This window comes from Lactuca serriola, chromosome 4, assembly GCF_051521515.1.
Source record: "Lactuca serriola cultivar US96UC23 chromosome 4, Lser_US96UC23_V15, whole genome shotgun sequence".
In the NCBI taxonomy this organism is placed as follows: Eukaryota; Viridiplantae; Streptophyta; class Magnoliopsida; order Asterales; family Asteraceae; genus Lactuca; species Lactuca serriola.
The window spans coordinates 190,285,800-190,301,545 of record NC_136411.1 but is presented as its reverse complement, the minus strand read 5'-3'; the positions used below and the strand labels follow the sequence as shown (position 1 = coordinate 190,301,545).

The window sequence follows — 15,746 nt, the reverse complement described above, 5'->3', positions numbered from 1 at the left end:
AACGGCTGAACGTTGCTATGAGGTCTCTGATGTTCGGCTTTGAACTTCCTACAAGCTAAACACCGCTTAACAAACCAAACAACTTCCCTCTTCACGCAGGGCCACCAGTAGCTTAATCTCAAGTCTCAGTACATCTTTGTGGCCCCCGGATGGATAGAAATCTTTGATTTATGCGCCTCCTTCAAAATCGGCTGTCTCACCCCACCTGATGTCGGAAGCTAGACCCTACCAAACTGAATCAATAACCCCTGACTATCCCTAATAAACAAAGGAATATGCCCTCTAATCCACCCAGTCTTCCAGTTTTCCTTTTTTAATCCTTCTACCCGAGCCTCCTTGATCAAATCCATAAAGGGTGAAGTGATAGTCATCCTCAAACAAATATCTTAGATCGATGAGCACACCGCCTTACGGCTCAACACATCGGCCATCACATTAGCCTTCCTAGGGTGGTACAAAATCTCACTGTCATAGTCTTTTACCACATCCAACCACTTCTGTTGCAGCATATTCAAGTTCGGATGATCCATTAAATACTTCAAACTCTTTATGATCGGTGTAAATAGTGCATCGGACCCCGTACAAATAATGCCTCCAGATCTTGAGGGAAATCATCACCATCCCCAACCCCAAATCATGCGTGCGGTAATTCGCCTCGTGAGGCTTCAGTTGCCTCGAGGCGTAAGCAATCACATGCCCTCTCTGCATAAGAACAACTCCCAATCCTGAAATAGAAGTGTCATAGTAAACCACAAAATCATCCAATCCCTCATGTAACATGAGGATCTGGGCCTCGTACAACCTCTTCCTTAGAGTCTCGAAGGCCAACTACTGATCCGGACCCCACTGAAAGGTCACATTCTTCTTGGTTAGCTGGGTCAGAGGCACCACAATCATAGATAAGTCCTAAATAAATCTCTGATAATACCTCGCAAGACCCAAGAAGCTCCAAATCTTATATACGTTTTTCAGAACTTCCCAACGCATCTCTGAAAAATAAAGCTCGAGTGGAAGGGTTCATTGTTAACGCGTACTTGCTTCGTGAAGCATCGATATTTTGCTCTTATTATTTCAAGACTAATGTACCTACATGTAATAGAAAGTTGCCTCGAAATGATGATGAAGGAGGAGATGAGAAACCTGATTATGATGACAACGAAACTTTAGATATATTTTTATATCTTGGTCGTCATTATTAACAACTGAAGACTAGAATATTGTCTGATGAGGAATTCAATGTTTCCCATTCTTACATACTCCTTAACGAAGATATGATTAAAACTTACATCGGGTAAAATATATTTTTTTAAGATAATATATTTATTTGTTGTTTAATTGCTCCAAATAACATTAGTTAAAATTATTTTGTTTATCACATCATTATAAATTTGAAAATATAATTTAAATGGTAATACAAAAAATTTGAAGATCACTTGAAAGATCTTTTGGGGGATATGGATCAACCTGGCCTTGCAACTGAAGTGGAAAAGAATTTTGCAATATGGTTTCAAAACTATATGGGTGATAAGTTTTATTTTTATTTTTATTATTGTTTGTTATATATGGTTATAATTGGTGCATCACCATTTATTGTGTAGGCACATAAAAACAAGATAAATAACAAGTATATATTTGACCTTTCCAGTATGCCATTGCAGATAATCAAATTATATAATGTATATTTTGTCAATAGTTACAGGTTTGATACGGAAGCTCACGGTCTGAACAAATCAACAATGAATATCGGATTGTGTATTAGTAGCAAGAAGGTGACTATTATGGTCAGGTAGTGGAAATTTTAGAAGTCGAGTACCCTGGTTACCCAAGGAAAGCACATTTTTGTTTAAATGTCATTGTTATGATCCAACACCTAACATAGGAGTTAAGGTTCACAAATAATATAACTTGGTCGAAATAAACGTTAAAAGAAAATATAAAAAGTTCGAGCCATTTGTTTTAGACATGCAAGCCACTCAAGTGTGTTACGTCCTATACCCAACTTAAAAAAAAACAACTATGACTGGTTGACTGTATTGAAAGTTAAACCTCATGGTTGGACTGATTTATATGAAAATGATAATAAAAAAGACGTTGCTTTCTAAGAGGATGAAATTGTATCAAATGAAATCATTACACCAACTATAGATACAGGCGACTATGAAGATCAGGACATGTCAAGCAACGATTTAGATGATGAAAATTTCATTGATGAAGAAAGTGAATTTAATGATGATGACAATGATGGTACTCCTGACTGGGAGGGTAGTTATGAATATAGTACATCGAACAATGAAGAAGAAAATGAAAAGGAAGAAGATATTGAGTTAATATTATATTGCTTCTTTAAAGATGATTATATTTACTTTTTGTATGCGAGTTGGTAAATGTGATGTTATGTATTACTGTCCTTTGATAGAATTAAGTGCAGTTTGCTCATTCTTTGTACTATATTTTTTTTTTTAAATTTGGAATGGTATAAAGTTATTCAACATAAAATAAAACATAACAAATGTTTCTTTCATGTAATAGTAAAGACATATATAAAATTATACCATAAAATAATCAAATTATATTATCACTTTAAATACATATCATTCAAACCATAGGCATTATATTGTAAAATATTTTACAAAAATTAATTCCTATCAACTTCACTAGGCTTTTTTTTTCCATAGCAAACAACCGAACAGAAATAGAATTTCATAGCATAATTTCGTAGGTAAATAGCTATGGTACTTCCGTAGCAAAACAACTATGAATTTTTTTTTTTCTGTTGAAAATTCCCGTTACAGATTAACCACGATATTTAATTTCATACCATAATTACAATGGAAAGTATTTTCGTAACAATTTTCGTTGCAAAATTGTCATGAATGGCTTTTCCATAGCAATATCGGTAATAATATTACCAACGGATTTCGAGTCGGTAACAATTTCCGTAGCAATTCTCATGTTCGCTACCGAAAATTAATTCCGTAGAAAATGTGGTAGCAAAGTAGCTATGAAACGGCATTCCATAACACGATCCGTTGCAAAATTACAACGGGAATACGTTCCATAACAACCTTCCGTTGCAACTTCGGTTTTTTCTTGTAGTGCTTTGAAAGTAAATGATTTGTTGTATGGATACAAATGTTGTTCAATTAAGGAAGAGCATGAACGGAAAGTAGAGGTTATAGAAATGAGGATGTTACTGCAAAATTATGGTAAAACTTTATTGTATAGAGTACCAAATAATGATTTTAGAAATTCGTTAGAAGTAACATTGATTTCTATAAATCAAGGAAGGAAGATTGTGGTTCGGACATGTATAGAGGAGACAACCAACGCCCGTAACAACGAGGGTGGATAGAATCGTTGTTACCGAAGCAAGGAAGAGAGGACATCCGAGGAAGAAGTGAGAAGATAATGTGAAGTTAGACTTGAAAGAGTTAACTTTTACGGAAGACATGTTTTTTGATAGGAAGACATGTTCTCTCATTGGAAGACATGGAGGCTAGTATCAGACTAACGCAGTGTGATAGAAATAAAATAGGTACTAGATTTTCCTTCCCATTGTTTATGCTATAGGTATTAAGCCCTTATCATCTTACATTTATTTGCATGATAGTTCTTGTTTGTATTTACTAGGATCAACCCTTGCCTTTGCATTGCTCCTACAAAAAAAATTTGTTTACGTTTCCCCCCACTTGGCTATTAGTTTAATTTGTTTATATTTGTTTTTGCTTCATTATAGATTGACGTTTTAAATGTAGGAATATTATCTTATTTTATTGTATTTCATTTTCTTTTTCTTATTGTTCTTTTTCTTTTCTTTTGGAGACCTTCCGTGGAAATATATCATGCATATTCTTATGGGATTGTGCCTATTTCTATGAAATCGTGGTATTGTTATTAGTATTGTTATTGTTTGTAATTAAGTAACGTAGAAAAAAAAAGTCATGGGTTTCTAAAACTCTTTGAGATGTTGCCAGTTCCTAAAGGAGATTAATTTTGAAGTATTTGTAAGAATTTTGTATCTTATTTTGTATGAATTTTAAATTTTTTGATATTTATTATTATTTTTTTTAAACAGAAGTGCAAAATTATAATTTTTATCATTTAACACTTTCATTCGACAATCTTATCATATAACATGTTTTCGTTTGGAACCTATAAATTATTATATGATACTTTTATTATTCAGTGCAAAATCATTAAGACGTTTGCCAAACAATCATAACTTATTGAACGACTAAATTAGTATATTGATGGCATAAACGCTATAACAAAATTGGAAAAAGCTTACAAAAGCTGGTGATAATTATGAATCAACAAACAAGTAAACCTAAAAAAATGCCGTATAAAACAAATTTAAAGTTTTAAAAGGGAAATTCTTCTCCAACTAAATTACAAGTCAAATGTCTCCCGTGAATTATTACATGGTCATAACTCACTCTTTTTTCTTTATGATCCATGTCGCCTTCAAGCAGTTGAAATACAGAAATATTGTCTGTGTTTCTTCGCACATGGATTTCTTCCTTTATTTTTAAGAAATAATAAATTGCAAGTTGGCTCTAATGTAATACAATTCCAATCCAGGATAAAATTTTCAAGGCTATCCATGAGCGCTGCAATCAATGCTTGTTACACGACATATAAAACAAACCAAGATCCTCCTTTTTTTGTGTTCTTTCACTCTTGGATTCATGGAAAATATCTCTCAACTATGTTTTCGGAGTAGTGTTTTTACCAAAAAAAGAAAAAAAGAAAAACAATGATTTATTTATTTTTTAAGAAAAAACACGAGAAACAATTACACAACAATATCTGGACCAAGCATATACTTGCTACCATACCAACTACCGGATATATATTTGGATCAAGAAATTAATTACAAAGTCAACTATGAACACTCCCTACATGATTCAATACCTGATGCCATCACAATCCAATCTTTATCTATCTGCTTTTTTCATAAATCACAAGTCAAATGGCTCATTAGGGTTCCATGAAGAAGATAAAGTGAGAAGAACTTTGTTTCCACCATGGCTGTTCATCATACGACTATGAACATCTTCATTATCTTCATCTCTGTAACTTTGCTCATCACTCATGCTCTTTCACTTCCTTTGTGTACAGATTCAAGTAATCAACTTCTCAGAAACCCCATTACGTTTTAGCGCACTTCCAGTTTATAATTTTGTTTATGTTTCTAATGATTCTTGTGTATATATAACAGGTGCTCCACTTAAACCCAAGACTCCTCTGGTTTTCTGTAACTACAATGGCAGTTCATGCTGCGATTCTATCCAAGATAAGAATATACAGAAGCAGTTTGTATCCATGAATGTATCTCAACCTGCTTGTGCTTCTCTTCTGAAATCCATCCTCTGTTCTGTAAGTTTCTTGGTTATAACTTGAATGGTTGGATTTTAAGCAAGTTTTGGGTTTTATGTATCAAGAAAAACTTGAATGTTTTCATTTTTCAGCGATGCGATCCATTTTCAGCGGAGCTTTTCACCATTAAAACCGTTCCTCGACAAGTTCCTGTGCTCTGCAACTCTACAGTTTCATCAAACTCATCGCAAACCAACCAAGCTAATAACAATTTCTGTGAAAAAGTATGGGATACCTGTCAGAATGTATCCGTAAGAAATTCACCATTTTCGCCATTGTTACAAGGTCAAGCTCCAACACCAGCCAATTCAAGCAACAAGCTCACTGACATCTGGCAATCAAGATCGGATTTTTGTAACGTAGTTGGAGGACCTTCACTCCAAGATTCCGTCTGCTTCAATGGGGAAAAAGTCCAACTAAACATAACCACCAACAGCACCAAATCTCCCCCAACTGGCATGTGTTTGGAGAAAATCGGAAACGGTTCATACCTTGACATGGCGGGTCACACTGACGGGTCGAACCGGGCTTTCTTCTCCAACCAAAAAGGCCAAATTTGGTTAGTCACAGTTCCTGAAATCGGGTCTGGACGTAGGTTGGATCTTGATGAGTCCAATCCGTTTCTTGATTTGACAGATGAGGTTTACTTCGATACACAATTCGGGTTGATGTCGATAGCATTGCATCCAAATTTCGCTCAAAATGGAAGGTTATTTGCTTCTTTCAACTGTGACAAATCGAAAAATCCAAGTTGCTCCGGAAGGTGTGCCTGTAACTCCGATGTAAAATGCGACCCTTCAAAGCTACCTGCGGATGACGCCGCCGAGCCTTGCCGGTATCAAACCGTTGTGGCAGAATACACCGTTAATGGGACATCATCCTCACGGGCATCTGTAGTAAGTTTTCGATCACATAGATGGGAAGAGAAATTTTTAGGTGTTTCTTATATTTGGAGTCTGTTTTTTCTGCAGATTCCGGTGGCTTCGCCGGTGGAAACGAGGAGGATATTCACGATGGGTCTTCCGTTCACGTCTCACCATGGTGGGCAGATTCTTTTTGGACCAGACGATGGTTACTTGTACTTCATGATGGGAGATGGTGGAGGAGGTGATCCTTACAATTTTGCACAAAACAAGAAGTCGTTACTTGGGAAGATTATGAGATTTGATGTCGATAAAATACCCAGTAAGTTTGAGAAAGAAGACGTATTTGACTTTTGAAGTCAACAGCGCTGAATTTTAATTTCAAATTTGTGTCGAATTGTTGTACATTTTTAGAAATTCTTAGAGAAAAGATTAGATTTTCATAAACTGTCTGCAAAGAAGAAAAAGTTGTGTCCAATTTGATAATAAAACCAACATGAACTTTGAATCTTGAAGATTTTGGTTTGACCTAAAGAAGTCAAATCTGTATTTATCAAAATTTGAACTCTCAAGTCTAACTTTAAACCCAGGTGAATCGGAAATTACAAGTTTGGGATTATGGGGAAGCTATTCAATCCCAAGAGACAATCCATATCTTGAAGATAAAGATTTGCTGCCAGAAATCTGGGCTTTAGGGTTTAGTAATCCATGGCGATGCAGTTTTGACGCAGAAAGACCTTCGTATTTCATGTGTGCAGACGTAGGCCAGGTATTACATTCACATAATTACATTCTCCTTCAACTAATTAAACTACGTTTATTGTTTATAAACCTGTTAACGTTTTACATTTGTTACTAGAACGAATACGAAGAGGTGGATATGATCACAAGAAATGGCAACTATGGGTGGCGGGTTTACGAGGGACCCACCACTTACACTCCTGAAAAAAGTCCCGGAGGAAACACGTCGGTGACTTCTATAAACCCTGTTTTTCCGGTGATGGGATACAAACACTCTGACATAAACAAGAACGAAGGTTCGGCTTCGATCACCGGAGGGTTTTTCTATCGGTCCACAACCGATCCTTGCTTGCATGGAAGGTAAACTAGTCAAGAACCTCACTTCCATATACTCATAATCATAACAATCCCTAAAGCAAAGGGATTAGGTACTATTTTTATTCACTTATTGGGTTTTTAAAAAGTTAACAAGCTAAAAAATATTTGATAAAGAAAAAAAAAACAACTTTTTCAAAAAGTTTGGAATTTATGTTTTTTTTCCAAAAAGTCAATAAAGAGTTTGAGAAACAATCTCAAACACAATTCACATCACATAATATCACATAATGCTTTTGAATACAGATAATGTTGATCAGTTCAGGTAGTTGTTGAAAGAATAATCCTTTTGCAGAAATGATATCTACATATGTATATATAATCAGACTAATATTTTGATGTTGATAATGTGTAGTTATTTATACGGAGATCTATACGCGCATGAGATGTGGGCAGGCGTTGAAACGCCTGAAAATAGTGGGATTTTTACGGTGAACAATATCTCCTTCACATGTGCGAAGGATTCTCCGGAACCATGTAGCCTTGTCCCGGGCAGTTCACTTCCTGCCCTAGGTTACCTGTTTTCATTCGGGCAGGATAACAACAAGGACATATATCTATTATCAAGCAGCGGTGTATATAGAGTTGTTCCTCCAAGCCGTTGTGGTTACACTTGCGAGTATGAAACTCCAACCACGGGTCCAGTGACACCCACTCGTGATTCAAGTGCAAACATATCCAAGGGTTCTTGCAAGAGCCTCTTTGTGTTTCTCTTCTTTTTCTTTGTGTTGGGCTACCTCACTCCATAATAACTTTTGAGATCATGACTCTAGTTTGAGTCTTCACACTTATGTAATATTGTTGTCTTCAAGTATTATTTCTTATTGACATGAAAAAACACTTATATCCGGTTTCGAACCTCGCACATGCTAGCACGGTTGTTTTTAAATCTCAAACGGGTCCCACAACAAACATAAAAAATATATATAAACAACATAAAAGATAACGCAATCGTTTAAACATGAATAGACGATGAATGAGGGAATGGAAAAAGATGTAGTCATAGATTAAAGTCCAACAAAATCCTTTTTTTTTTCCTCCACTTCTACAGTAAATTACATTACAATGACCCACACCCCAAGGATTCTTGTTGTATCAAAACTTCCCAATTATATAAAACCCCCATCTGAGAAAGAAGAGGAAAGGGAGATAAAGAAACAAAATAATCAAAGAATCTCAAAAGGGAAAGGGAGCTATCTTGATTGGGGCCCACTACATTCCTCCTATTCAATGAAAATTTTTGTGGGATGGTTGTCATCTCATGTTGCAGCATTCAGGGCGTCCATGGCGTTGTAGCTTGTTCCACATGCACATCATTTGTCTAGGAGACTGATAATGAGCTGTATAATACTCTTCAATGCAACCAAACTGACAAAACTTCAAACTGTGCACATATTCTACACGTTTTTTTGTGCTATTAAACTGCTCTACCCACATTCCCATACTCACATCTTCCATCTTGAACAGCTTCAATTTATGCTTCTCAAACTCCATTGCAATAAACTCTGCAACATCTGATGATAGAATGTACCCTGGACCATTTGCATATGGTGGATAATCCTCTTCCGGCCATTCCTGATATTAAAAAAAAAATACATACATACAAATTGAAACACAAAAGCTTTGGAATATAGAAGGAATGGAATCGGTCAACGGAATCGGAATCTTGAATGGAATGGAATTCGTACCTCGTATGTGACAGACCATTTGCCATATCTTAGAGGTTTATGATAGTAATTGATGTTTCCTACATATAGGCTTTTCCCATCTCCTATTTTATTTGCTTCATTAAGAACAGCATCAACTCTAACAAATGTATCATCATCACACTTCATGATATATTTGGCTGATGCAGTTCGAACCTAAATTAAAAATTAAAATAACATCCAAATTTTAGTGTGGGGTCCAACATTTTCTCATGAAAAGAGCTTTAAGAGTCTACAACATATATAGAGACAGATAGAAGTAGAACTAACCCCATATTCACATATAGCAACAGTTTTCAAGACAACAAGGTCATAATTGTCCATGTAAGGCACAATGACAATATCACCAAAGAAATCTGCTTCTTTCTTCAATTCATAGTTCACTTCTTTTCTTGCATGCTGACATGAAGAACAAATTGTGTAAAGTTGATGTGTAAAGCTAAAGTAAGAATTTTGATAAGCATGTGTTAAGTGTTTTACTTACTAATGCAACAAAGAAACGGGCGACAACATGTGAAGATTTAATAAGATTATGTTGCATCCAAGATTTTCTAACAGCCATTCTTTCAGCAAAATGATTTCCTGCTGAAAGAATACCAATGAAGAGATCAATGGGTTCATTTGGAAGAGGTGGAGCTTTCCATTTATCTGACATTTCTAAGTGTCTTTGAGGGGCAAAACTGGGATGTGCTGAGGGTAATGATGCAGCAAATACAGCAGTCACATCAATATCTCCATTCAAAGCCAATCCAGTGGCGTCTTCCAATGCAAAACCCTGATAGAAAGTGGAAAGTATAAGAGAATTGTTTATCAAAATGACGAAAATAGCCCAAAGTGTACTACTAACTAGTAACTACTTACAGTTCTATATGGGAATGAAGTAATGTGTCTTCCATCAACGTTTACATGATAACCCTCTAATCCTGCACTGAGAGTTAATACGAATAGCTTCCCTTCTGCAAAAGGGTAAGGCCAGTCAAAAGTCACCTTCTTTGTTCGACCTATGAGCCTGTTCAACCACCAGCTTGATTTTGACTCCTCTGAGTGATCATCATCATCACGGATCCACTTCTCACATTTCACTTGACCATCAACTAGAAAGAACCCAAAAAAATTAGGTAATGAAATCGGAAGATGGTTTGAAGGTTAATTAAGTTAGGTCTGGAATTCAATTGGGATTTAGGACTTACCGGTTTCTTCATCAGCTCTGGATTTCCATCCTTCACAACGATGAGCAGATCCCCATTGCATTCGATAACATGTATTCTGTTCAATCACAGGCTTTCCGCTCCAATCGCCTTTTAACCTAGGGTTAAAATGCAAAATCCTTGGTGGGTCTTCACCATCGACGGTTTTTAAGCCCTGTAACTCCATCATGAACTGCGAAACCATCAAATACTGTCCGGATTTCAACAACGAAATCTTTGGGTCCTGCTCAGGATGAGCTTCTCGAGGTCGACCCACAAGAGTTATATGTGATCCCAATGTCATTCCGCAAGGGAGCACAATGATGCTTCCTTTTTCGCGGAAAAGAGACCCTGATAGTGTGATCGAATTAGGGCAACTCTCTCTGGTTTTGTTTTTCACACCGTTGATGGTGATGTTTTCCGAGGGTAATTTAAGTTTACCCGATTCGAGTTCTTCCCAGTACTTCTTCCCTACTGAAAAAGCTTCCGTTGCAGATTTTTGAATGCCCCCAAATCCATCTTTTGGTTCGCCGTTCAAACTATTGATGTCGAAATTCAACGTGGATAAAGCTTTGAACTCTCGGATTTTTCGAGAATGCCTGGAACTAACAGGGATTTTGGCAGCGATTTGAGGGAGATTTAGAGGGCGAATCGGGGCTTCTTTTTCTTGTAATTCTTCTTCACTGTCTAGGGCGTAGGGTTTTTTGGAAAATTTGTCAGAGAAGAAGAAAACACTAGACTCGTCTTCTTGACTAACTATTTTCGACACAAAGGGAACTTCTAGACCAACCATGAGCAGATACAAAAATCCTAAACCGATCAGAAACTGAATCGATCTTTTCTGTTTTAAAGACATGAACCAGTCTAATTTAGTTCGCTTCATGTCCAAGTTCTTCCGATTACCCAAAACTCAGAAAGAATTTGAACAAGAAACAAACACCCACAACTCAGAAAACCCTAACGGTAATATGATTTCTTGTAATCATGAAAAAGACTCGAACCCAGTTTCAAAATTGAACTTGATTTCTACAATACCTGGCCCCCCACTCCCCAAATTGAAGATGAAACACACCTCAGAGAGAGAAACGAAGAGGGCGTTACCCCACGGACGCGTTTTGATGGTGGAGATGTAGAGAGAGGGGTTGTAATGTGTGTTTGTGTGTGAGAGAGAATGTGTGGAAGGGTGGAGGAAAGCTTTAACACTTCACAGGTCGGTCGCCTGCCTGGAACAAACAAAAGTTCAATTTATTCTCCATCAATTCAAATTTAATTCAAAAAGGATACCGTTTTTAGTTTTTGTTATTTTCATTAGTTTATTTCGTGTCGATTTTAATTTTATCAAATTTATTCCATTTATATCAAATTCATAAAATTATTATTTTTCATTTTATAGAAAAATTATTTGTTAAACATCTTAAAGTGTAATTATCTTAAGGAAATAAACAATGAAGTACTAAAACCTTTTAATGCGAGAATAAAACCATAAGAAATTATGTCGATATGTGTTTGTTCTTATCGATAGGTATTAATATATAAATACAAACAAATAGCAAAATAACTATATATTTTTTATATTATAAAATAACAAAAAATTCTTGAATATAAAAATAATAAAAGGCATGATCGAAACGGTGCGCATCAACTCGTTCAAGGTTCATATGAAAAGTTAATCGTAAAAAATTTAACAATATTATAGACATGATAAAGTATTAACATTAAGTTTTTTGTATGAAACTACAGACATTAAATCAGACTGTTTCAAGATACAAAATCTCAATATAAAAACATGTTTTTGTAGGGTTTCAAATAAAAGTTAGATACCCTCGAGGTACAAATCCTTTGTTCATAATTGTACAATTAGATTTCTTATTAGCCACAAGAATATGTCATTATTTGTTGCAAATTAGACATATATTATATATTATAGATACCTCTTAAATATTAAGGAATAGTATGATTATAATTTTGGATCTTATATTTTTTTTATTTGTATTAGTTATAATTTTGGTCCAGTTTTGGTTCTTATAGTTGTTAATTTGTGTTAATTATAATTTTAGTCCATATAGTTTTAATTTCAATAATTGAAGTTTTATCTCTATAATTTATAAATTAAATTAGTTATAGTTTTCTTTGTAGTACAAGAATAGTCTCTATGTAATAGAAATATCACATAAATGGTATAATTGCCATATTATATAAATGGCCCATATAATATATATATATATATATATATATATATATATATATATATATATATATATATATATATATATATATATATATATATATATTTATTAAAGAGAGAGATGTAGAGATAGAAATGTAGAGATGGAAAGGGAAAAAGAGATAAAGATAGAGATGTAGAGAGTTAGTGGAAGAGAGACAAAGAAGGAGAAAGAGATAGAGCTAGAGATGTATAGAGGGAGAGAGAGAGAGAGAGAGAGAGAGAGAGAGAGAGAGAGAAAGAGAGAGAGAGCTACAAATATAGAGAGGGGGAGAGATAGAGCTAGAGATATTGAGAGAGTGGTAGAGACATGGGAAGAAATAAATATATAGAAAAACAGAAAGAGATTGAGTATGAAATATGAGTCATTAAATGAGTGAGAGAGAGAGAGAGAGAAAGAGAAAGAGAGAGAGAGAGAGAGAGAGAGAGAGAGAAAGAAAGGGAGAATAAGGATATAGAGATATAGAGGGATATAGAGCATGAGTATATAGATACCGAAAGATAGGTTGTACGTATAAGTGTGAGAGAGAGAGAGAGAGGAGTAGAGAAAATGAGAAGAAATATACAAGTATAAAGAATGAGTAATGAAATATGAGTATCTTGTGAAAATATTATGGCAGCTTGAGTAGTTGTAAGTCTGTTATTACTCTAATTAAAGAAAATAGTTAAGTTATAATTATTATGTGAATTGGAATAAGGATTACTCACTAAGCTCTTTGTAGTTTATCCTCTTTGGGATGTGTGTTTTGCAGGTAAATTTATATAAGCAAGGAAAGAAGTAAAGATATTGTAATACCTAGCTCGGATCATTATATTTATTTTCTTTGAACCAATCATGTTGATAACTACTTGTACTGGATTGTTAATGTAAGCGTACACCAATGCGTTTTATTTTTAAATAAAAAGTGAATTTTTTTGGGTGTACCATGTGCTAAAAATTCGGGTGTAACAAGAATTGTCCATGGGGAGAGATCAAAATGTCAATTTGTTTTGAATCCATGGTTGGCAGAGCATAGCTCACAAATGGAACATAGTGAAAGTTGTAAGTACGACCTTCAGGGAAGTATGGAGAGATGTCGAATAGTGGATTCATATTTTCCTTGATTGCTTGAATAAAAATACTCCCTTGGATTGCTTTGTCAAACTATTATTGAGACAAACCCTCAGTCCGTTTAAGCGGCTTCATTGGGCTAATATACTCAATCTCTATGCCTTTTCCTTTGCCCTTGATAGGTGCTCTTGGAGTTGAGATATTGATATCTTATTGGAGAGTAGGAGTCACTATCACTTCCAAAATGTTTGTCACCAATTTCAAAGTATGCAATCCATCATCGCTTTCCATTGGAGAGCCTTCATCTATTTGAAAGATGAGATGATGAGGGATCATAATTTCCTTCAGTTGAGTAGCTCGGAAGACATCAAATTTGAGTTGAGTTTTAATATTGGCCTCTTGGATTATTTTTTAACTAAGGAAATGAGTGTAAATGGGCATGTTAGCCACTTCGCTTTCTCTTCCTCAAAAATGAACTTTTGGAGGGAGATTGTTCAGCATTGACAATTTGCATGTCTTCGTTGCGTGCCTCTTCATCCAAGGTTTCGTCTTTGAGTTTAAACTAATTACTCCATTTCCATCCGCTATTAACTCCTTCTCCCCTTCTTGCATCGAACGGCCTGACCTTTGGTGCAAGCTCTACTTGTTCCTTTAGATCTCCAAACTTCTAAAAAAAACCTTTTGAAAGCTTACATTGACAATCTTGGTGAGATTATCATAAGCTTTGATGGTGGGAGCTTGCTTCTTGAGAGAATCCAAAAGTTTCCTCGAAAATTAACAAGACTTAATCAAATTTGTAATTCAAAATGTCCACAAAGTGTTGGCCTGAACAAATTACTTTTATCAGAACCTGTTGGATCACAAGGCTCATTCTATCCTTCGCCTTGATCTCTTTCTCCAACCTCTGAATTTGCTTCTCATCACGAACAAAGTCTGCTTGATTAATTTTTTTGGTAGCAGAGATCATGTTTCCAATGACTTTTAGCATCCATTCAACAATTTCGATGTGTTGTTGGAGATTTTCTTTGTAGTGTTCCTCAGATTCCTCCATAGAATGTTTCAAATGAAGAGAGATCAACCCATCTAACTATTTTTCACGGTCTTGAATCGAAGGAGTGGCAAACTTAATCTTGGAAATAGATTTGAGGACTAGATCCATTTTAGTATCAAGTGGGCCAACTTTAGCATTTACACATTCGTTCTTTGTATCAAATTCGTCAACTTTTTCTTTCATCTCATGAATGGAAAAATGATCGCCAATGAGCTCGTATGAGGATCCAATATCTGAGCTAGGGTCCTCTTTATGTTCAACATCCATATCATTATCTTTTTTTACTATTATTCTCATCATCATCATCATAAGCGTCATCACCTCCATCTTCCATTTCTTCAGAGGAAGATTGCAAATTAAATGCATCTTGTGGTTTGGAAAATGTCGGCGTCATGAACTTAATCACCTCTATGGGTCTCTAAATACCGGTGATAACCATGTCAACTTCTTCAAAGAGAATTTCAACACTTGATTTATGTTCTTCATCAATATGGACATGAAGATCTTATGAAACCTTATTTGCTTCAGGTACATCTCCATCTTTTTGGTCCGCATCCAAAGGTGGATCATCCGAAATATGAGTTGATTCGGGAACATCACCTTCAGTAACATTCCGAGGAGGATCATCTAATAATACAAAGGTCTCAAGAACATTTACACTTATTTTCTTGGTAACATCATCCTAAGAATCATCCAAAAAATTAGGAACATCATGTGGCTTTAGAGAACTTCTTATTTGCTTCATCTAGAACTATGTTTTCGTGATCATAGTTGAAGTCTCTTGGAGTAGAGTGAGTTGCTCGAAATCTTCTGCTAATTAGAAAAGTTGTGATTTATTGCATAGATTTTTTTCGAATGCTTGGTTTGAATCTTGTGAATAAGAGAATATTATGTTTGAAAAATAGTAGCACCCGAACTTCCTTTATCTGTGGTGGATATCGGTTCAGTTGGGGCATTTGAGATTAAATGGACTGTCCCGACTTTGACTTGTATTGGATTTCCAATAGGGTTTGGAAATTGTGTTTGTGTAGAAGGAAAGGGTTTCAAGATGACTTGTGTGTGTGTGTGTTCCAGGGGGCTCCAAGGACTTTTATTCAATACCGAAACCAACCTATTGGGAGGATGGGGTAGATTATGAGCAGACTCCCCATGAGTGTGTGCAAGTGATG

At 35.4% G+C, this 15,746-nt stretch overlaps 2 protein-coding genes across 2 annotated transcripts; one reads left to right on the top strand and one right to left on the bottom strand.

The window, feature by feature from the left end:
• Positions 1-4,811: 4,811 nt before the first annotated feature.
• On the top strand, positions 4,812-8,206 carry LOC145103079 (HIPL1 protein-like). The gene is made up of 7 exons (XM_079040619.1): positions 4,812-5,127; positions 5,222-5,379; positions 5,472-6,275; positions 6,351-6,564; positions 6,833-7,011; positions 7,102-7,343; positions 7,714-8,206. Exons 1-7 carry the CDS (start codon positions 5,028-5,030, stop codon positions 8,105-8,107), a joined length of 2,091 nt encoding a protein of 696 aa, XP_078896745.1. The 5' UTR covers positions 4,812-5,027; the 3' UTR covers positions 8,108-8,206.
• Positions 8,207-8,335: 129 nt separating this feature from the next.
• On the bottom strand, positions 8,336-11,478 carry LOC145103080 (Galactosyltransferase family protein). Its single transcript, XM_079040620.1, has 6 exons — positions 10,255-11,478; positions 9,926-10,158; positions 9,549-9,839; positions 9,335-9,463; positions 9,047-9,220; positions 8,336-8,933 (listed from the first exon to the last, which is right to left on the bottom strand). The coding sequence occupies exons 1-6, from the start codon at positions 11,132-11,134 to the stop codon at positions 8,613-8,615; spliced, it is 2,028 nt and encodes a 675-aa protein (XP_078896746.1). The 5' UTR covers positions 11,135-11,478; the 3' UTR covers positions 8,336-8,612.
• Between the last annotated feature and the right edge of the window lie 4,268 nt (positions 11,479-15,746).

Bases quoted from the DNA above. Each gene is read 5' to 3' on its own strand.
- LOC145103079 (XM_079040619.1), top strand. From the start codon at position 5,028: ATGGCTGTTCATCATACGACTATGAACATCTTCATTATCTTCATCTCT. The intron at 5,380-5,471 runs GTAAGTTTCTTG...TTCATTTTTCAG, and splicing joins TGAAATCCATCCTCTGTTCT to CGATGCGATCCATTTTCAGC. The intron at 7,344-7,713 runs GTAAACTAGTCA...GATAATGTGTAG, and splicing joins GATCCTTGCTTGCATGGAAG to TTATTTATACGGAGATCTAT.
- LOC145103080 (XM_079040620.1), bottom strand. From the start codon at position 11,134: ATGAAGCGAACTAAATTAGACTGGTTCATGTCTTTAAAACAGAAAAGA. The intron at 10,159-10,254 runs GTAAGTCCTAAA...GGTTCTTTCTAG, and splicing joins CAGAGCTGATGAAGAAACCG to TTGATGGTCAAGTGAAATGT. The intron at 9,221-9,334 runs GTTAGTTCTACT...TTTTTAATTTAG, and splicing joins TTGCTATATGTGAATATGGG to GTTCGAACTGCATCAGCCAA.